Source organism: Meleagris gallopavo, chromosome 3 (assembly GCF_905368555.1).
Source record: "Meleagris gallopavo chromosome 3, MGAL_WU_HG_1.1, whole genome shotgun sequence".
NCBI classification, from domain to species: Eukaryota; Metazoa; Chordata; class Aves; order Galliformes; family Phasianidae; genus Meleagris; species Meleagris gallopavo.
The window spans coordinates 7,356,341-7,377,358 of record NC_139406.1 but is presented as its reverse complement, the minus strand read 5'-3'; the positions used below and the strand labels follow the sequence as shown (position 1 = coordinate 7,377,358).

The 21,018-nt window shown below is 44.2% G+C and overlaps 3 protein-coding genes and 1 long non-coding RNA gene across 7 annotated transcripts in view; 2 read left to right on the top strand and 2 right to left on the bottom strand.

Moving 5' to 3' along the window:
* Window positions 1–9,574, top strand: part of RANBP9 (RAN binding protein 9) — a 37,816-nt gene extending 28,242 nt beyond the window's left edge. Inside the window, exons 8-14 of one of the 3 annotated variants that reach the window (XM_085220141.1) lie at window positions 356–464; window positions 1,834–2,024; window positions 3,622–3,769; window positions 5,494–5,567; window positions 7,521–7,672; window positions 8,131–8,242; window positions 8,632–9,574. In XM_085220141.1, coding sequence (XP_085076267.1) covers window positions 356–464; window positions 1,834–2,024; window positions 3,622–3,769; window positions 5,494–5,567; window positions 7,521–7,672; window positions 8,131–8,242; window positions 8,632–8,762 — 917 coding nt within the window. In that variant the 3' untranslated portion in view covers window positions 8,763–9,574. Of the gene's footprint in view, window positions 1–355; window positions 465–1,833; window positions 2,025–3,621; window positions 3,770–5,493; window positions 5,662–7,520; window positions 7,673–8,130; window positions 8,243–8,631 lie in introns of those variants that run through there. The other 2 variants (XM_085220140.1, XM_085220142.1) reach the window with 2 other exon arrangements.
* Window positions 9,575–9,966: 392 nt separating this feature from the next.
* Window positions 9,967–12,634, bottom strand: NOL7 (nucleolar protein 7). Of its 2 annotated transcripts, XM_085220144.1 has the most exons (9): window positions 12,341–12,634; window positions 12,197–12,257; window positions 12,063–12,121; window positions 11,932–11,963; window positions 11,465–11,549; window positions 10,964–11,085; window positions 10,811–10,888; window positions 10,276–10,384; window positions 9,967–10,180 (listed from the first exon to the last, which is right to left on the bottom strand). In XM_085220144.1, exons 1-8 carry the CDS (start codon window positions 12,499–12,501, stop codon window positions 10,311–10,313), a joined length of 672 nt encoding a protein of 223 aa, XP_085076270.1. In that variant the 5' UTR covers window positions 12,502–12,634; the 3' UTR covers window positions 9,967–10,180; window positions 10,276–10,310. The 2 variants fall into 2 exon arrangements, with proteins under 2 accessions (XP_085076270.1, XP_085076269.1); XM_085220143.1 differs by having other exon boundaries at window positions 9,967–10,384; window positions 12,341–12,628.
* Window positions 12,635–12,694: 60 nt separating this feature from the next.
* Window positions 12,695–19,630, bottom strand: SIRT5 (sirtuin 5). The gene is made up of 9 exons (XM_085220146.1): window positions 19,489–19,630; window positions 19,140–19,272; window positions 17,427–17,560; window positions 16,339–16,564; window positions 15,064–15,151; window positions 14,395–14,448; window positions 13,444–13,567; window positions 12,971–13,086; window positions 12,695–12,838 (listed from the first exon to the last, which is right to left on the bottom strand). The coding sequence occupies exons 2-9, from the start codon at window positions 19,249–19,251 to the stop codon at window positions 12,763–12,765; spliced, it is 930 nt and encodes a 309-aa protein (XP_085076272.1). The 5' UTR covers window positions 19,252–19,272; window positions 19,489–19,630; the 3' UTR covers window positions 12,695–12,762.
* LOC104910091 (uncharacterized) lies at window positions 12,990–15,718 on the top strand. Its single transcript, XR_004159107.2, has 2 exons — window positions 12,990–13,116; window positions 13,311–15,718. It is a non-coding gene; the product is annotated as an uncharacterized LOC104910091 (long non-coding RNA).
* Window positions 19,631–21,018: the final 1,388 nt, after the last annotated feature.

The following is a 21,018-nucleotide window of genomic DNA, read 5'->3' as shown; positions in this document are numbered from 1 at the left end:
TTCAAAACATTTGCACACTGACCATAAAAGTATTTACTTAGTACTTGTTTAGATAGCTGTAGGTAGAGTATGACTCTTCACTCTCCCTATTGAACTTTTTAAGGAAGCATGATTTTTCTTTAAGCTTTTTTTTTTCTAATGAACAGCCCTGTTGATGAATGGTTGCAGTGTCTTTTAATAACTAATTTACATGTGTTAATCCATTAGCTGTCGTTTTAACTGTTGTTTTTGGTGAACAGAAATTCAGAAACTGATTTTGGCAGGATGAATGGAGAACCCATTGAAACAACGTAACAGCTGTATCCAAGTTTACTAGAAAAAAATCCTAATCTCTTATTTGTTTTTTGGTGAACAGGAATTCAGAAATTGGTTTTAGCAGGAAGAATGGGAGAAGCCATTGAAACAACACAACAGTTGTATCCAAGTTTACTAGAAAGAAATCCTAATCTCTTATTTGCATTAAAGTGAGTCTTCAAATTATACAGATGTGTGTTTATAGATGACACAATTACCTTCTGAGAAAAGACAATTAAAGTTTTCACAGAAACTTAAAGTTAAGCAGCATTTTTTAGAAAATGTGTAGTTTTTTTTTCTTTATGCTATATTTATTTGCTACGTGTTAAACTAGGTTTTGTCATCAAGGTCTTGTTTTGCAGCATAATTCACGTCTTGCTGTAGACTTGTCCTCTAGAACTAAGTTTTTGTACTTCTAAAAATGAATTTTAATCAGATTCAGTGTCAAGTAAAACTTAAAATGTAACTGATAGAGTGTCACATACAAGAAGGTTAAGAGTCTTGTGGCATAAGTTGGTCTGTTCCTCCAAATGGCTGACTGACATTAAACGCCTCTTTAAGATGAGTTGTTGCTCTCCTTGTCACTGAACCAAAAACCTCTCAGGACAGTGAAAATTCAGTAATCCCAAAGAGTCCTCGTAGCTTCATGGGCATGCAATATTCACCTTCATTCTGGCATTTCTACTTGCCAGCTGTGCTGATCCTCCAAAATTGTTTATCATGTCACGACATTAGAATGTGGGAAAAAATCTGCTCCTTATATAAAAACAAAGCACTAGAATTTTTATGCTCAGTTAATTTACTTGAAATGTTTGAAGTCTGTCGCACTCAAGTGCTGAACAGAATTCATGTGATAGTACTGCAGACTTATCACAGAATGTGATTTGATGAAAGACCTCACTTTAACATCAACTGTATGTTATCTTTTTCTCAATCTGTCTTGCTAAATTTTGCCTGCTCCATTAAGATTACCTAAGCCTAAAACATTAAGCAGTAGCTCTAAGCTTCATCAAAATCCATAGTAAAATCTCCTTACTTAAAATAAAATTGACAAAGAGTAACCACCTCTAAAAGGAAGGTTTGTATGTGAGTTTGCTTACTAAACTGTTTTCCGGTGTAAATGTTTCATGTCAAAGAAGTTATCATTTAATCCTTACTGTTCCAGGCAGTCACAGTGTGTTCGTATTACCTTTGAGACAAATAACAGGCATGACAACAGAATTATGTATCCTTCTGAAGAAATACGCTTGCCCCTGCCAATAAAGCAAAACAAAAAGTACATTTTAGTGCTCTAAACTTTGAGGACTTATTGCCAGAGTTTATCCTCAAAGATAACATTCCTGTTCTTCTCCCTCATAAACTTCATAGTTTCCTATTTTGGCCGAATATTCTGTTTGCTGATGATTGGGTTAGTGACATCCAGCATTTTGTTGAGTCAGACTGTTTTAAAGTGTATTTAACACTAAAATCACTGATATCATTGGTAAATTGAAGTGTCTGAATTGTTTTATTAGCTTAACTTCTTTGTCTTTTGTTTAGGGTGCGCCAGTTCATAGAGATGGTGAATGGTACGGACAGTGAAGTGCGGTGTTTGGGAGGCCACAGTCCAAAATCTCAAGATAGTTACCCTGTTAGCCCACGGTCTTTTAGTAGCCCTAGCATGAGCCCCAGCCATGGAATGAATATTCACAATTTGGCAACAGGCAAAGGGAGCAGCACACACTTTTCTGGTAAGTTGATGTGGAGGATAAACCAAATGTGTAAAGCTTTCTTCTGTGGTTTTGAGTACTGGGAGAAGTCACAAGCATCGAACCTGTGGATAGACTGTTTTAGTTGGGGCTGAGGCTTTTTGCATTGAAGTAGAGATTTAACAGTCAAAGTCTGTTATTCCCAATCACTACAGAAACTGTATAAATGAAATGAAATCTAAAGAAATCATTGCTTCTGTGAGGTACGGAGTTTTGACATGAATTTCTGTTGTCATTTTGATGCTAATCCATGGGTTAGGCAAGGTGCCTGAAATCCAGTAAGTGCTCTCTGTTGTTCGTGGAATAGTAGGAAATACCAGGAGCTGGGTGGCCAAGCTAGGTTACACAAACAAGCAAACTGCTGGCAGCCACATTGCAGTCTGCACAGCTGAGACTGTTCTGAAAGCACCTGTAGTGATGGCAGAGCTTCAGTGGGAGATGAAGATGTTCAGGACTGCCCCATGCTAATGGGGAGATCCCAGCACAGGGATTGGACACGTTAAAATGGTACTTGAGCACGTCATCTCTGAAGCCAGTACTGCTTTGGTAGCATGTGGAGGCTGTCAATTTTCAGTTCTGTTTCTTTCTTAAATCTAAACTGGAGCAGACTGGGAGCTTTGGTTGGTTGTTTTTCCTCCTCTCTGTGGCATCCAGAATACCAGCTGCTGCTTCAGGTGTTTTAGTCTTGTTACACTCAGAGTTACTGTTGTTTCCTCGGGTTCTTATTGTGATGTATTGTAGAAAGCACCTCTAACTTTCTTATTTTGAAAGCAGAGGCACTACTTAATAAGTAAGCAGGTAAATGGTGTTGTTAACATTGAGATTTGGGATTTGCTGAATAGCAGAAAGTGGCAGTGGGGTGGGGGAGGAGGTGATTGGGGTTTCTTGTTTTTATTTCTGAAATAATAAATCCTTCCTATGACCTGTTTCTGTGTTAGATGATATTAGGGAGCTCTACATTTGTGCTTGATAGGACTGCCAATTACATGTTTGCTTCAAATGGCAGTTTATTGATTATGTTTTGGAAGGGTCAGAAGAAATTTTAGCCAGACATCATAATTTCACAGCATGGTATAATTTTATTTAGCAAAGCACAATATTAGCAATTAAAATAATTATACAGGAAAGCAGCAGGGTTGTATTTATGTAGCAGCATGGAAAACATTTCAATACTGAATTTTACTGTGTGTTTACAAAGATAATTATGTGATAAAGAATTAGAATGATGCATGTCTGCTTTCATTCTTAATTTTTACAGTGGCCTAAAAAACGTTCTTGCTTCTTTCAGGAATGTTTATAAATGATTGTGTTGATTCAGTTTTATGTCTTACTCATGTATATTTACAACTGAGAAGATCTTCCCATCTGTGTGCTGGTATTTCTTAAATAATGTTTTCATTTCTGCACTGTAGAAACCTTAAAGGTACAAATACTTGAAGCCTGGAGGCTGCCTTTTTAGGATTGTTTGACCAATGTAGTATTTTGTGACTGGGAGCAATTAAGCTATTTTTGCTTCACTTGTGTAAATTGGTATCTACAAAGTTCTTGGTAATTAACAACTATAAAAACTTTCTTTCAGGGTTTGAAAGTAGTTGCAGTAATGGAGTAATATCAAATAAAGGGCATCAGTCTTACTGTCACAGTAAGCATACAGCCACCAGCTTGAATGTACCAGAACTTAACAACATAAATGTATCAAGATCTCAGCAGGTTAACAGCTATTCGAGGTGAGTGAACTTTGATACTTCCAATATACATTAATATACATTTAGAGAAAAGTTTTCAGTGGAATTTTTTTTCTTTCAAGAATAGTTACAGGATTTATTGGAGGGCACTGAAGGGAAGGGAGAAATAACTGCTTCTGTTTGTGACTGCTCGAGTCTGCTCTGGTTTTAACTTCTCCAGCTCAAGAGACTTTTTTTTTTTCCTGTTCAGTTAAAGAAATGCCATGAAGAAAAATAAATGATCTTGCTGATAGCTATTTATGATCAGTTTAGAAATTGTTTAGGGAAGATTACGTAGCTCACTTGTAATTTTAATTTATAACACTGACGTTAGTTTAAGAGCCCTTGTTTGGAAGGTAGTACCTAAATACACCCTACTCCTAAGAATGTTACCCTGTATTGATTGAATGGGATAGGAAATGGTGTAGGCAATAAAAAGTAATCTGGATACTTTCACTTTGTGCATTATCTACTGGCCAAACACAATTGAGGTACATCTGGAATGTGGATACTCTTCCATTGCACACATAACAGGAATTGTTTGCCTACCTTCCGTCGCTGTCACCTGTAGAAAGAACGAAAATGATGCATGAACCTGGGCATAAATATTGAGCTCTGTAGACTAACACAAATGCAGCATAACTTGGTTCAGTTTGAAATCCACAAGTACTTTGTTGCGTTGTCCAAAATGCATTCCCCAAAGCATCAACTAAGATACTAAGCTGTATGTGACAACAAAAACATATCATGGTTAGATTGCAGTGGCATTAGCAGAAAATAAGAGTAACAATTTTTGGTTTAGGTTCCCAAGTTTGCATTTGTGTCAGCAATCACCTCTGCAGAACAACTTGGCAGAGTTCAACGTTGAAATTTCTCACAGGATGAAGACAGTTCCTTTATTGTAGAGTTGCCCAGCTACAGAGATCTTTTGGTCATTGTCAGAGGAAGCTGAATATTTTTTGGTTCTACTGGCAGCAAGCTGTTAAAGCTCTAAATCTTTTTGGTCTTGTGAAAGGTTTTAGATAGTGACAAAATAGTTTCACCCTATTCTATTCCAAAGCTTGTTCTATCAGGAAAGGTCAGTCTCCAGAGCCATGATGGCATCTAAAAGTGTCTTTGTGACTGCTGTGAGCAGTGTGTTGCAGAGTTGAATTTACTTCTGACTCTTTCAGTCTCTTGGTGTTCTTGGTAATTGCTCTGGGTTCTTCTTCCTTTTCCCTGAAATTCCACTGAGAGTAAATGGGAGATTGAGGCTTTTTTGTGAATATTATTTACCTAAATGTCAAGTCTATTTTGAGAGCATCATATTTACTTAGCTGTGCTTTAAAAAAGAAGGGGATGGGGGGGAAGCAGAACTAAGATGTTTCTTCAGTGCATGTTCTCTGCCTCCTCCTATGTTCAGATACATAAGCAGGGTAAGGTCTTCTTGCTGTCCCTTCAGAAAGTGCTACAATACTGATGCCTGAATACTGGTGGACACATTCTGTGTTTTCAATCTGAAAATGGTGTTTTCCTGAATGCTAATATTGGGAGAGCCTTAATATTTCCTGCTGCTCTGATATTTCTGGTTGCTATGGAAAAAACCTGTGGTCCACCTTGGTAATACATAAGAACGGTATTTCTTCAGGCAGGGTGAGCATCTGTGAGGTGTTGTGCTGGAACTGCAGAGGGCATAACCCAAAGCATTTAAGTATGAATAAAACTTGTGTTTCTTACTCTCATTTCAGCAATGATGTAGACATGGAAACAGATCACTACTCCAATGGGGTTGCTGAGACTTCATCCAATGGCTTCCTAAATGGTAGTTCTAAACATGATCACGAAATGGAAGAATGTGACACAGAAATGGGTCTGCAGTGATATTTCTTACATTTTTATTAAGTGATGGCAACAAGGTTATGTTTTTACTTGCAATGCTTCCCAACTTGAAAATTAAGGATATTAGGATATTAGACACCTTAATTTTTGTTGTTGTTGTTCTGCTATGATATGTAAATCTCATAACTCTGATGTAGCCAGTCTGTTGGCAGTGTGGGAGCAGGGGAAAGGGGTGACTTGTGGAAAGTCAAACTAGTATTGGTTTCTAAGGAAATACCTTTGAGAAGATGTTCCTTAGCCTGCTTTATATTCAGTCATGCCTGTTGTTGCTGACAGCTTAAAAAGTTACCATTTACTCTGGCAGTTATGGCACACACTGTCCTTGTCCAGTAGTGCAGGAAGCACACAGGCTACAATCTGGGCTGTGGTTATTACTGCCATTTGCATCTTGAGAAACAGAAGAGACCAGCCCAGCCACTTGCACTCTTGCAGAACTGTATTCTCAAGCAATCAATTTACACAGATACCAATTAATAGATGGTTCACGTGAGGTTTGAAACTCAGGACATCACTGGTAAACTTCCAGAATGCAGTATTGCTAACAGATACCTACAAAAGCTCCACGGTTCCAAGGGGAAGTGCTGTTGCTGACCATGCAGCTTTGCTGGTGGATACTGCATAACTGTTCAAAAGCAAATAGAACTTTGTTTTGGCCACGAATAGGAGGGATGTTCTATATAGGAGGGATGTTCTATTTCCCAGATCATTTCCCTACATTACATTCTGAAACAGTGGTAACACGATCCTGTTTCTATGAGAGGAAAACCAAAGCACTTCTTTACTCTCTTGCAGCCATGTCCACAGAGGCTGTGACAGATGCAAAGTGGCTGCATGGGGAGCAGAGTGCTTTCTTTCCAACGTTGACCTTTTCTCTGCCTTCAGGCCACAAACAGCACTGCTTGAAGACTTGAGAGTGCTTCTTTTCTAAACAGAGACATGGCTCCTCAGGCTGCTTTGTTGACATCATGCAGTTCAAGAAATTTGTTGCAGCTTTTCTATGTATTCTCTTTAGTGATGTGTATGTCATACAAAGTAGGCAGATTTTTCCAGAGCTGATACACTTCTGAGAAAAAAGTGTAGTGTTGATTTTATTTTTAAAACAACGTTTGAAATTGTGGTGAAAATATAGCAATGCTGAAATGGGAAGGATGAATGGTTTTGTGATCTGTACATAAAGATCTGGTTTAAAAACTTGGTTTTATTGATGAGAAATGGCAAGGAAAGGATGAATTCTTTAGCTGGAATACGTAGCTGTAAATTTAAGAAAGGCAAGGCTTTCACAGAAGCTAAAGAATATTTTGCTACTAAAAAATTGTATTAATACATACTTGAAACCAAGTCGTACTTTGGAATACTGTACAAAATAGTGAAGAAGGCAGTTGTAACATTCCACTTGATGACAAAATAAGCCTGACAGCTAGTATGTTTTGCAAGGACTGTGTACACTCATAGCAGTAGTATTAAATCGGTCCATTTGAGGATTTCTGGGAAGTTTTGGTTCTATTGTGTAGGCTGGTGTTTTTTTTTTCCCACTCTGATTTAGTGGTTCAGGATTTGGCTTATCTTTCTGAGTGCAGTGCTGAAGAATTAATAAGATAGCTAGAAATGCATGGTGGCTTTTTTTTTTTTTTTTTTTTTAAATTGATGTTCTTATAAAATTTTAGGGTAAAACTAGGCTGGCTGAATCCTTGTAAGTTAACGTGAAGGAACTGTTTAACAGTGGGCCGTACAGGAGTGCATTGTGCTGGGATTTGTGGCCCTCTGTGCTTCCCTCCTGAGAAGGCAGATGACTGAAGTGGAATCAGTGCATTCCCCAGATCCATAGATTCTTATTTTCACTCTAATGGTGGTGATGATGACGATATCGTTTTTGCAGAAGTAGATTCAAGTCAGTTAAGGCGTCAACTGTGTGGTGGCAGCCAAGCAGCTATTGAGAGAATGATCCATTTTGGAAGAGAATTGCAAGCGATGAGTGAACAACTAAGAAGAGAATGTGGCAAAAACACAGCAAATAAGAAAATGCTCAAGGTATGCTTTGTCTTGGAATTGCTGCTAAGGTGAACAACTGCATTGCCCACCTGAAGCTTCTCACAGCATGCTACCTAACAGCACTGTTTTGCTTAAACTTCTGTGATTTCACTGTGGTTTCTTTTGGTCTGAGTGTATTGCAATCAACTGTGGTGTGGTACCATCTCCTGTCTTGTCCATGTAGCACGTTCATGGAGAAAATAACTTCATATTGTAATACAGTTAAAAGCAGAGATGAATTTAGTGTGTCCCCTTATCTCACTTCTAACCATGTAGCTTGGTCACTGGAATCATAGGTACTATTTCTAGCAAGAATTGGTAGAGGCCAGAAACCTGCTCTGTGTGCAAGTAGTCTGCTGAGTTTTGAGACTGCTCTGAGTCATGAGTCAAAATATGCTAAGAAAAGGTGCAAGTTTTCACTAGTGTAATGCAGCTGTGATGTAATAATCTTCCTGCAGGATGCGTTCAGTTTACTTGCGTACTCAGATCCATGGAGCAGCCCTGTTGGAAATCAGCTTGACCCAATTCAGAGAGAACCTGTGTGCTCTGTACTCAATAGTGCAATACTAGGTAAGACTTGGTGGGTTTTGCACGTGGCACTTCTGTGCCTTTCAGGGAAGCAGGGTAGCACACTGCTGCTCACTGTACTCTGGTTGCTGGATCCATCGCTGAGGTGGCTGAGTGATGAACAAAGCTTACTGTTACTGAATGTCCTGTGAGCAGAAGAGAGTTTTGGGGGTGTGTAGATGTACTACCTACTTGTTTTTATTGGTTCAAAGCAAAAAATGGCTTGCTCAGTAATAGAGCTCTGCAGAGAATTTCAAAGTGTTCCTTCGTTGTTCCTGCTGTTTTGCCATGAGGGTAAGCTTTGGAAGGAAGTACATGGATTTTGAGTTTTCTAGTACAAGAAAACAATGAAACCAAGTGAGATATTTTAACTGCTGCTGTTGATCTTCCAGAGACTCACAATCTGCCAAAGCAACCACCGCTTGCCCTGGCAATGGGACAAGCATCACAGTGTCTGGGATTGATGGCCCGATCGGGAATTGGATCCTGTGCTTTTGCCACAGTGGAAGACTACCTACACTAGCTATGCATTTGAAGATCTGTGAAATGGTGTGGTGTATTCACTATGGAAAGTAGACCAGCTCTGCTGACTGGAATTTGGAATTTTAATTATGTACTAAGGACAAGTCTGTCGCTTTATGTTGCTTCCTAGTTTACAGCATGATGCAAATGATTTCTAACTTAGTGTTAGAGAATTTCCACCTTTGAACCTCTTAGACAACTAAGAGTGGAAAATATCACTGATAATGTCAGACATCCAAATTGACAAATACAGATCCTCTCAACGATTGTCTAAAACAAACCAAAAATCCTGCTGCCTTGTGGTGGGACAGAAGAGCAGAAACGTGGATGTATTAGCATGTGGGTGATGTATGTGTCAAGCAGGATGACTTGCCAGCCGCCACCCCCGTTGTTACATAGTTCAATCAATGTAATTTGCAAAATGCATAAACACCTGATGGTTTGGATATAGTGTTGATGGGAAGAAATGATATTTTTTAATGTGTACTGTAAAACTTGAATTACTCAGGAGCTGAGTGATATGTTTGTTGCTACTTACAATCCCAACCTGTTGATCTTAGTAGTTTTTGTTTTAACATGGTCTTTTCAACTTTGTTTCCTTGTTTAACTACAGACAGCTTCTGTTGTGTAGACTCACCAGTTTAACTGTTGTATTATAACAGTATTACATGTCAACACAGTGTGGTTATGACCTATTTATATAAAAACCAAATATTTAGTCAATTTACAGTCTTAATTTAATCTTTGTACACCTTGCATTTTTAAAAGTGCTTAAATAGTACTATATTGCAATAAAATGTAGTGATATCATAATTAACCAGTCATTAAAAACTTACTTCTACATACATGGTAGCATGGGCTTGTATGCTACATTTTCTTTGTTCTAGTTTTATCCTAGAACGATGGTTCACTGCTGGACCCTACAATACCACCTCTCTTGTCAAAGCTGCTGAAAATCAAAGGGTGTGCTCTTACCATGAGATAGCACTGCTAACTCAAGGCAGCAAGTTAAATGCTCCCTGAAGGTAGGGGAAAAAAAATAATAAATTACATTCCTTGAAAGTAATCAAGCCTGGCTAAAAGCAGCCCTGCCATGTGAACTGATATAAGGACTCTAATACTAGCCTACAGCCTCTCCCGAATGATGTGGGTACTGAAAAAACAGGAATAATAGATGGTTTTAGGAAGCACAGCATCCACAAGAGTAAGTATGAAACCATTCATCTTTATTCTTTGCAGTCGAGGTGCCTCGTGGAACAAACTCCAGCTCTGTGAGATGAGCTTATAAGAGCCCCTGAGGGATATGCCATCATGACTGTGACCCAGCAGTGTGTCAGCTTCCCTAGCAACTTCTGCCAGGGGGAGGTAAGAATGCAGAGGGCAACCAGGACCACTTGTGAAACTGTCCATTGCCTGAAGCTGAAAGAGAGGAGTAATGATGGAGAAGGAGGTGGAGGGTATATGACACCTGTTCACCTGTTACGTGTAGCTGATGAGAAATTAACTCTCAGTACGTGTCCGTTGATGGCATCTTCTCAAAAAGCTGTCTTCAAAGTGTACTTGTCATCTTTCTTGCGACCCAGGATTTTGTGAACTTTGCTGCTCTTTGCTTTTTTTCCAGTCCTTAAAACAAAACAAAACCAAATCAGTAAGCCTGTAAGCATTTTCTTAGCTCAGCTGTGTGGCTGGCAGCAATGTGTTCCATTACTGCAGCACTTCAAGCCTGAGCAGAAGCACATAAGGGAAAGCTGATAACTTCCTCTCAGTCGTGTTTCATATAGAACAGAAGGCTTCCACTGGCACATGCTGGTGCCACTAGCCAGCCTCCTGCAGGAAGGGGTGCAGTAGTGCTTTCACTTTTAAAGCACAAGTGGAAAAGCAGATGGATAGGGTACAGAATCAAGTAGTTTGGAGGGGGGCAAGGTTCCCATCCACGAGCTCAGGCTGCCCAGGGTCCCATCCAACCTAGCCTTGAACATGTCCAGAGGTGGGCATCCATATGCATGGAGTAGTGCCAACTTCATTTTTTTTTTTTTCTCTTTTACTTACCCCAAGATTTGTCCACAAACTGAACTGCAGCTTTTTTAATTGGGTCTTTCTTGTTCGCAGTGGAAAAGAATTCATTTGCTGTAACGAGATGAATATTAATTACAAAGATTAATACAGACAAATCCAGATGCAGACCTAAGGAAAACTGCCTACCGCTCGTTCGGTTGGTGCCTGGGCCATAGAGCTGATCGCGTATGAAGTCTTTTGCTGTTTGTTGGTGGAGGCCTGTTAAGTTCCCATCTTTCAAGTGCACAGCAATATAGTTTCCTTTTGACCTGTTAGAAATGTAAATCCATGGCATAGTTACAGAACCCAAAACAACACGTGCTAGTCAATATTTTGATACTCGAGATGTCCGTACTGGTTTGATGATCAGCCAAGAGCTGAAGCAGCTTGCCCTGACTGGTGGGAGTCACAAACTCCTCGTAGCAGATGCTACTGCTGCTTTCCCATACACAATCATTGTGATGAGGTCAGAAGCATAGTGAAGGAGACTTAAAGTCACAAACACACTTGTTTCAATTAGAGCAAGAGCAGGGCTAGCATCAAGTGAAAAGCATCCTGGAGATCCAGCTGTAGGCTGCCTCCCTCAGGCTAGGGGAAACAGTGCTGCAGCACGGAGCTGCTGCCCCACATCTTCTGCTCCTGCCCTACCTGGTGCCTCCTGCTTTGTCTTTCTTGACCTGTCCTGGGATGCGGTCTTTCCTCTGTTTTGCAGAACCCCTTTCAGGACGTTTATCTATGGAAAATTCAACAGAAGAAAAATATCCCAAAAACACAATCTAGAAGTGTAAGTAAGAGGAACAGAAATGAAGTAATACAAGCTGTGAACAAGCATCCATTTTTAACTCCAAAAGGCACTTTCCAGCTGCTCTGTTTGGTAAAAACTAACAGTGCTGCTCTCAAAGGAGGGCTGTTGAAGAGGAAGGCCTAAGTCTCAAGGGATCCCTCTAAAAGCTACAGTGCTTTTGCTGTTCCTTGCTATCAGTCCCACATCGATAGGATTCAATACAGGACAAAAAATCAGTGCAATAGAACAACCGTGCACTGCTGAAATTGGGGGTCCCGTCCCATCTTTATTCTCTGTTAACTGAGCTGTGGAAATGGAGCGTTCTGAGTACCTGGTGCAGGTGCGGGGCTCGGCTCTTCTGCTCTGCGAGGGAAGGGGAAAGCACGTTACAGCCACAGCCCGGCTTTGCGCAGCCAAAGGCCCCCGAAAAGCCACCCGTGGCCCCCCGCCCTCCTTCCTCACCGTGCAAGCGGCGCGGCGGCCAGCTCCTGCAGCAGGGCATCGGGCAGCAGCTTCCTTCTCTACGGAGAAACGGCGGTGAGGGCGCGGGGCCCGGCCGGCCCGACTCGGTGCGGGCTGCGGGACGACCGCGGTACCTTCTGCTCCGTGAACAACTCCTGCCGCCGCCGCCGCTTCTCCTTCAGCAGCTCCCGGTGCCTGCGGAGGAGGGGGGGCGGGAGCCACCGTGAGCGCAGCGCCGGGTGAGAGGGGGAGCGGAAAGGGGAGAGAGGGCGCCGTACCTCCGAGCCGCCTCCCCCACCAGCTTCCTCTCGGCCTCGGCCTCCGCCCTCGCCGCGCCGAAAGACAGCTCCACGGGGGCTTCGTCATCCTCCGACGAGAGCGGCGCGGCGGCCGGGCCCGCGGGGACCGCCTCCTCCTCCTGCCGCCGCCGCCGCACCATGGCCACGCTCCTCGACCGGCCTCAGCGCGACCCGGAAGCACTCCGTCAACTTCCGGAATACGGCCTTCAACTTCCGGAAGCTCTCCGCCAACTTCCGGAAAACGCTCCACCGACTTCCGGCGTCGCCCCCTTAGCGCCCAGCTGTTCGCGACCACCGCCCCCAGCGCTGGCAGTCAGACGCGGACACGGGAGCGGCCGGCTGCAGGCTTTATTGGCGCGATCGAGGCCCGCCGCCTCGCCCCGCACCACCCCCGCCCCGCCTCAGGCGATGATCTCGGACTCGTGCCGGGCCAGCGCAGGCGGCAGCGTGGTCCCGCAGGGGCCCTGGAAGTGGAACCTGGAAGGAGAGAGCGTGTGAAGGGCGGGGAGCGGGCAGAAATGGTAGGGGAGGTTTGCTTTTCTCTAGGCAGCGTAACCGTTCAGAGCAGGACGGTGAAGATGGAGGGGTCAGAGTGCGGAGCGGCCTTACCTGAACCTGTCTGTTGCAGGAGTGGCTTCCATGTTAAATTCCGCCACCGGCACTCCTCTGGAGGACACCTGGGGGGCGAACATGGCGGCAGGGTACACCACGGAGGAGGTTCCCACCTGCAAAGCCAGCAGCAAATGATAAAGCAGGTAAAGACCTGACAGAAAGGAAAATACATCCAGAGCTGCGTTTTGTGTCGCTGTGGAGTGAGGTGGCACGCACATCAGAATTTGTGTCTGCTGCAGTCTAAAAAGCCTGTTTGCGTTTCTGGGATTTTTTTTTTTTTTAATTATTATTTATTTATTTATTTGCATTTTTGTGGTTATAAACCACAAAATATCAGGAAAAGAAGACAAAACATCCGATTGTATTGGTCAGTGATGCGGAATGTACACGGCAAGTAAATAAATAACCCCACAGAAGCAGCCCCTGACGATGCTGACTGCCATCCCACAAAGCAACACAAACATCCTCACCACCAAGCAGAGGTCGCATAGTTCGAGTTCCTTCTCCACCTCTGTGAGAACGTCTGGATCCAGGGCTTCACCAAACCATACAACGTGGGGACGAAGAAGGCCATGACAGCCATCTTCCTCGCACCTATTGAAAAAATGTAGAGGTACAGCATTATATTTCTGACATGAACACCTCCACCTGCATAGTGGCAAAGCAGCTCTCATTAGGCTTCCTTCTTTCACTGCTCACATTCACAGCACTCCTTATGCTCTCCTGAGCACAGGTTGTTGAACAGTCATTCAATTCAGAATCATAATTGCTGTGTCTTACTCAGCTCCTGAAATGCATGAAACTCCCAAGAACTTGATATGTGTTACAATTCCTACTGACTTCAACAGAAACAGTCCAGCAGGTTTTTAAGAAGAAAGTGGGATGGGCAGAAGCCCCACAGCAGCCCCACAGCAGCCCCGTTTCCTTAGGAACAAGATAAAAAACGCAGTAGCTCCTTGCACCTGCAGCTAACCAAGGTAAAGCTTTAGCCACTACAGAAAGCACCCTGGCTTATTTAGAGCCTGCAGGAAACTTCTCTGTGGCTGCGCACCATCACCCTATCACATGCTGACCAACGGTAGAAAAGCAGAACAGTAGAAAAGTAACAGCTTACTGTGCAGTAGTTTCTTAGTGCAATTCTACTGCTCACTACCAAACCCACAAGTTTTGGCATGTTTTGAGTTTGATGCTCAAGAACACAAACATGCAGTTCCTTTAGCACTGTGATAAACTTGTACATACTCCTACTGTCTGGTGCCTCCCAAGCACTAAGTTTAGATATCAACTCTCTTCCCAGGTGTTCTGCTCCTGCTGAATGTGTACGTGTCCTTCCAAAACTACAGAAACAGTCATAAAAGAATTGAGATATATGAAATTTTAAAAAGCTAGCAGCAAAAAAAAATAAAGAAGTTGATACGTACTGAGGAAGTTCTTCAACTGGAATTGTGGCATCTTCTGTTTCTGGATCTGGAGCCCTGAATTTACAAAATTGAAATATATATTCAAACATACAGATGAAGTGCATTTTACAGACTGCCAAAAACTTCGTATTTTATCCAGTCAAGAATCTTTGCAACTTCAGTCAACTCTACTAAAGGCCCACCTTGGCACACACAGGGCAAGCTGGCTTCTATACAGTATTATCTCAGAGCTAAGCAACAGCAATTAGCTTGTCAAAGTCTGACAAAGACACAGTAAGTATTTATGAAGCTATCTAAAGATCTGGGACTAAAACTTTTATAAGCACATGCCTGTCTTCCCCTCCCTTTTATTTTTTTTTTCTTCCTTCAACACTGCAAGGAAAAAAAAAAAGATGGCTAGAAGGAGGCCAAAGGGCTCTTCTGCAACTTGAAAAGAAATCCTGGAAACTGATTTTCCTGCATTTCAAGACTTGTAATGAGAGTCTCAATGATGAGTTGAAGCACAAGAGTAATGAGGCACACAGGAGATTCAGAACCCAAATCCTGAATATTATTAAAGAACAATAAAGTGCTTGGCTAGAACTCCTCTATGCTCCTGTAACAGCTCCTTTCCTACTGAAGAGCAGACTAAGCAGAAAATATTGGGAGTTTGCAAGGCAGATGGATTACCCTTTCCCAGCCAACGCCGGGCAGATTGGACTCTTGTAATTCGCAGTCACATTTCCACAGTTGGTGCATCGAGTTTTAAATAAGCTTCCTGAAATGCAGAAAGAGGAAACGTTACGGATCAAGTAATTGTTCTAGGGCACGACTGTACAAGCAAATGGTTATGTTTATCCCAGACAGCTTTTATTTGACTTGTGGGTTGACAGCTACATGAACACGTAAATTGGGTATTGAAACTTGCCATCATTATGGTTGAGATGTTATTTACAGAGTGCATCTATACGTTTGTTTAGCAACCAAACACAGCCAGGGTCAGAGTTAAGCACAGCACAGCACAAGCAGAGCCAGAAGCACCCTTTTACCTAAACGGCCACAGTGAACAGCAGCAGCCTTTGAGCTACGCTTTATGACCTTCTACCTTATGACATAATTAATACGCAGCTTCATAGCAGTTATTTCAAAGGAAAAAATCACTAAAAGTGTTACCAAATGAGATCATTTCTGCTTGTGGTTAGCCCCACTTTGTTTTATGCAAACTCCCCAACTGCAAGATGCACATCTCTGAACTTCCATAGAGCTAATACCACGCGCTGTGGAGACGCCCATCAGTTTAAATTGTTTAGATTTTGTGAAGAATAAAACTATACCCATGGCTTTATCACTGGATCCACAACTGCGAAACAACTTGTGTCAAGATCACAAATTAGTGGCCTCTGTGTAGTGCTCCTCTGGCACCTTGCTGGAGAGCAGGAGGGGATGTGGAATGCCATGAACTACAGGGAATGGGAGAGGGAGTGCCACAGAGCATGGAAGAGAAAGGTATGGAAACATCATGTGTTTCTAGACCTTCTTTCCTCCTGCACCTGAGGGGCTGCCATGGGTGGGGCCACAAAGGAAATGACAGGACACGACAAAGGGAAAGCACCAGGGCTGGAAAGACATCTCTTGCCCACATGCCTTTTGTTGGTGGCAGTACCAGAGTGATGCTGTCACACTGCTGAAACCCCAAATTCCACGTATTCCAAGTGGCAAAACTGAGCAGGTGGGAATGGAGAACCAATTCCCATGTGCTGTCCACTCTGTGCTGTCCAGCTGACAAATGAAAGGAGGCTATGAAGTGTCCAAAACATCTTCCAAAAGTGAACAGAGTGATACTGTAAATAACCTATGAGTGATTATCACTTTTAGGACAAGTTTCATTTGTTCTGCCTATCATCCTGCTCTCTCTTCTCCCAAGAGTTTTGCTGTCCTGCAGCAGACAGGGAAGCAGATTCTTACCATGAATTTCCAGGAGGTGCTTTGTGCCTGCCTTCCTGTGCAGTTCATCGATATTCTGGGTGATGACCACCACGCTCCTGCCTTGTTTTCTCAGTCGCTTTTCACACTCAGCAATGGCAATATGTGCAGCATTGGGATGTTTACTCAGCATCACCTCGCGGCGGTAATGATAGAATTCCCACACGCGAGAAGGGTTGCGTGCAAACGCCCCGGGAGTGGCCAACTCCTGAAAGAGATGCAACGCTTCATTCTGCTGATGGAAGTGCAGGAGAATCCCTTTTTCAGGTGAGGGCCAACAGCACACTGCCAGTCTGACAACAGGATAACCAAAAGTAGATTATTACAGCCAGATGTAGCTGACAGGAACACAGCTCAGTAGCCCATCTCTTATGAGGATGACAACTCAAAATAGCTTATGGAATGAAGAGATAGCTTGTAACCAGCAGAAGTTCAGTGCAGTACAAAGGAAGATGAGATGTTTCAATGCACACAATTTTTAGCATTCAGAACTCATTTACAGAGCAGCCATAAAACTCAGCATTGCGTGGATCTTCCCTTTGTTAGCAGTTTTTTATCTGACTTAGTTTAAGCGTAACACTACAGTCCCTGTCAAAACCAAAGCCTAATGTCACCTTTATACACTATCCTCAAGAACAACAAAAGCAAAGAGAGCAGATAGGGCTGCAGTGTTTGAGTAAGAGTTACTGATGGTGACCTTGAAATGTGCAGTACCAGAGTCTCGAGGCACCTGCACTACAGTATTTTATTGCTCGCTACTGCACCACTGCACACCTCAGAAATCAGGATTGAAAGAAAACCAGGTTCTACCTTTGCAACTGTCCTTTATTATTTTTGTAACATTTTCCTAAGAGTTTAAAACAGGAAAGGCCCCATGATATGAACACAGTGAGGGTGTCCAAAGAAGAGAAAGCAGCTAGGCGACCAGGCAGCAGAGTGGCACAGCAGAAAGACAGAGCTGTCTGCATACACATCAGCTTTCTGAAGCAGCTGATCAACCCAACAACAGAAAACTTTCACACACACATCCCTGGCTGACAGAAGAGCACAGCAGTGCCATGGGTACATACCTGTGCTTGCCACTTTCTCCAAAAACCTCCAGCCCCTCTGAAGGTAGGAACGCCGCTCTCGGCGCTCACACCAGCTCCAGTAATGATGGCGATATGCTTTGCTTTGGCAAACACTTCTCGGAAATCAGCCATGTCTGTTTGTGGGGCAAAAAGATGAACACTTGTTCAAACAGTTGCATTTTTACATAAGATTTCATACAATGCTGCCAAACGCGCATGCAGAAAGGGCATTTGCATGCATCCAGAACTGGCTTCCACAAACACCCACCATGATTTTAATTTCAGAATACTTTTTTTTTTTTTCTTCCCCTCCTGTTTCTGTATGTTGGAATTTGAAGGGCAGTTCTTGGAGATTTTCAAAAACAACGTATGAGCAAACCAGGAGGACAACACATATTCAACTATGGGTATATACAGTATTTGAAAGACAAGATGCCTTAAACTGAAACCATAATTAGATGCTACCACAATAGCAATGCCACCACCATTCAGGAAGTTTGCTTCCTACCTGTAAGAATCAAAATGAGATTATAAAGGAACCTCTTTACCTCAGATATTAATTTTAAAGCAACATATTTTAGAACCACAGAATGGCAGAGGTGAAAAGGGACCTCTGGTCCAAGCCTCCTCAAAGCAGGGGAAAACTCAAGGGTTCCCAAGCCTGTGTCCAGGAAGTTTTTGGAGATCTCCAAAGAGGAGATCCCACAGCCCCTGGGCAGCAAGTGCCGGTTACCCCATCACTTGCACAGCACAGAATTGCTGCCTGGTGTTCAGGGGAAATCTCCTGTGCTCCAGCTTGTGCTCACTGACTCATCCTGGTGCTGGGCACCTCTGAAAAAAGCCCAACTGTGATTTATCACTCCCAAACCAGTGGCATATATACACTAGTAAGAAACCCCTGAGCCTCCTCTCCTGCAAGCTGCACAGCCGAGGCCCTCTCAGCCCCTCCTTATACATCAACAGCTCCAGCTCCTTATCACTGTTGTGACCAGATCCACCCCAGCAGGTCTTGCAGCGGAGAGCCCAGAGCTGGACCCAGCTCCCCAGGCGAGCATCACCAGGGCTGGGCAGAGGGAAGGACCACAACCACCTCCCTCCACCTGCTGGAGGAGCTCTGCCTGGTGCAGCCCAGGGGGCCGTTGGCCCTCTTCAGCAGGAGGGCCCGTCCCTGGCTCCTGGTTACCCAGCTGCCCACCAGAAGAATGCTCGGGGCTTTTCCTGCAGAGCTGCTTTGCAGCAGGTCGGCCCCGGTGTGCCCTGGTGCCAGGGGTTATTTCAAGTTAAGGCACATCTTCAGGCTTAAAAATAAATATACGTGTATATGTCTGCTAGACTAACTAAGGGTTCATCGCTTACCTAATATGCAGCTCCCAAACTACCACAAATGCTTGAGGTCTTCCATAATTCTTGCACAAACAAATCAAGGTGAGTTTTATTGCTCCTTAGAAGCATGAAGAGGAAAGGCAGCTAACTGGCATGCATCTCTGCATAAATTATAAGTACTAAAACCACAGTGACAGCAGCTACTTTTGGAACCGTACAGTAAATAGGCACAGAAGATACATTTTAACAGCTGAGAGATAAGTCAGCGTCACGCTCTTCCAATCGTTTTGAATTAAACTGGGGATTTCGCCCATTACACCACCTATTCTGAGTTTCCAACCCAGCTTAACCAGCGCCCAGGAGACTAAAGCGAACAAACGCGTATCTTACTCGAACTCGGCCGAGCCATTTCCCAGCAGAAGTTGAGTCTCTTCAAAGCAGGTTTGGGAGCACCGTGCACCTGCGCGAGCAGCCTCCGGGCGGCACGCAGAGCGAGACTCATCAGCAGCTTCGACGCCTCGTCCTGAGGAGACACACGGGAAACGAGCGGATCACCGAGCGAACGCGCTGCTCACAGCTCCCCGAGGGAGTTCATTTCGCGGTGTCTCGCCGGGAGCGGCCCCGAGCCGCTGGGCCGGGCTGCAGCCGACGGAAGGAACCGCGAGGGGAAAGCAGCGCGGCGCTCTCTCGCCGGCCGGGCCCGGCTCCGCTCCCAGTCCCGGCCCCGCCGCGTACCCACCTGAGGGCGGGCGGAGCGCGGACCGCGGGTCGCTCTTCCGCGGCTCCGAGCCCTGCCGTGCGACGCCGCACGTCCCCGGCCCGGCCCGCCTTCGGCCCCGCCTCCCCTGCGCCGCTGTTTCTTTGCAGCGGCAGAGGGCGGCGCGGCTCCTGGCTGAACGGCGCTGCGCTGCTCGGCTTTACTGTGCCGCGGAGCAGCCGGGTGCCGCTGCACGGCCGGCAGGACGAGGCACTGCCTCAGCGCGGGGCCCCTCGTCCGTTAGCGAAGCCCCCGCACTTTGTTTTACTCGGACATAGAATCACAGAATGGCCTGGGTTGAAAAGAACCACAATGATCATCTAGTTCCAACCCCCTGCTATGTGCAGGGTCACCAACCAGCAGACCAGGCTGCCCAGAGCCACATCCAGCCTGGCCTTGAATGTCTCCCGGGATGGGGCATCCACAGCCTCCTTGGGCAACCTGTTCCAGTGCCTCACCACCCTCTGAGTGAAAAACTTCCTCCTAATATCTAACCTAAACCTTCCCCCTTATCCTATCACTATCCAACCCATGCAACATCCATGCACAAACAGCACTCCAACCACTCACAGTTCCCACAGTTTTATGAGGCAAGCTGCTTCTAGCTTATTTTCTGTAGAAAATGCTCACTCACTGCTTTCACTCGGCCTCACCCTCCTCCCTGCCCTTCCTTGGCAACTTTAAATCCCTTCTTCCTCAGTCTGAGATTTCACACTTCTTAAATATTTCAGTTTTTCTTTTCCCCGTGAATTCTGTAAGATGAGTTTCCTGTTGTAGGGGAGTATGGGAAACGCTGAGGGGCACTGACCCCAGCCTGCCTGTGCTTCTGCCTGTGCCAGTTCCAAAAGGGCTCTAGTTGAATCTTCATAAAGGGTTTTGGAAAAAAACAACAACAACAGCAACAACAAAACAGCTAACACACTGAGAACACAAGGCAAGGGCCACGGGACCAATTTAGCACTGTAGCCAGGCTGATAATTTAAGCGACATCATTCCAGCAGGGTGAGCCCCTGCACTGGCAATGTGTGCCGGCAGCTCAAGCCAGAAGCAGTCACTCATTAGTCAGCATTACAGTTAGGGCTGGTTTGCTTTTTAATATCTCAGTCTCATCGTGGATCGTAGATCCTGCTTCTTGGGCTGTTCCTTTTAAATGCTGGTTAAGACAATATTTAGGAAAGAGGAAAGGCAACTTGCAACTGAACAGTCACCATGGCATTTTTCTACTGGTTAAAAAGCTCAGGACAGCCACTGCTGCTCCGGCACTACCAACAGAAAACATACTTCTCACTTGTGTAGCAGAGTTATTAGTGCACATCAATGCCTGCAGTTCCACATAACTTCACTGCACTCATTACATACGTTCCTTCCATTTTGTCCCGTCTTGCCTGGGACAAATGTGTTAATATGCCGAGTTTGCAAAAGAAAACATTGGGATAGCATGGGTTAAGTCAAATGTTCGTGCAAACAGCCTGGCTTCTGTAGGTTTCTCTGCCATTCATAGACTGTACACTC

Bases quoted from the DNA above. Each gene is read 5' to 3' on its own strand.
- NOL7 (XM_085220144.1), bottom strand. From the start codon at position 12,501: ATGGTGCGGCGGCGGCGGCAGGAGGAGGAGGCGGTCCCCGCGGGCCCG. The intron at 12,258-12,340 runs GTACGGCGCCCT...CCTCCTCCGCAG, and splicing joins GTGGGGGAGGCGGCTCGGAG to GCACCGGGAGCTGCTGAAGG. The intron at 10,385-10,810 runs GTAAGTAAAAGA...TTTTGTTTTAAG, and splicing joins GTTTGTGGACAAATCTTGGG to GACTGGAAAAAAAGCAAAGA.
- SIRT5 (XM_085220146.1), bottom strand. From the start codon at position 19,251: ATGAGTCTCGCTCTGCGTGCCGCCCGGAGGCTGCTCGCGCAGGTGCAC. The intron at 16,565-17,426 runs GTATGTACCCAT...CATCTCTTTCAG, and splicing joins GGAGAAAGTGGCAAGCACAG to GAGTTGGCCACTCCCGGGGC. The intron at 12,839-12,970 runs GTAAGGCCGCTC...CTCTCCTTCCAG, and splicing joins CCTGCAACAGACAGGTTCAG to GTTCCACTTCCAGGGCCCCT.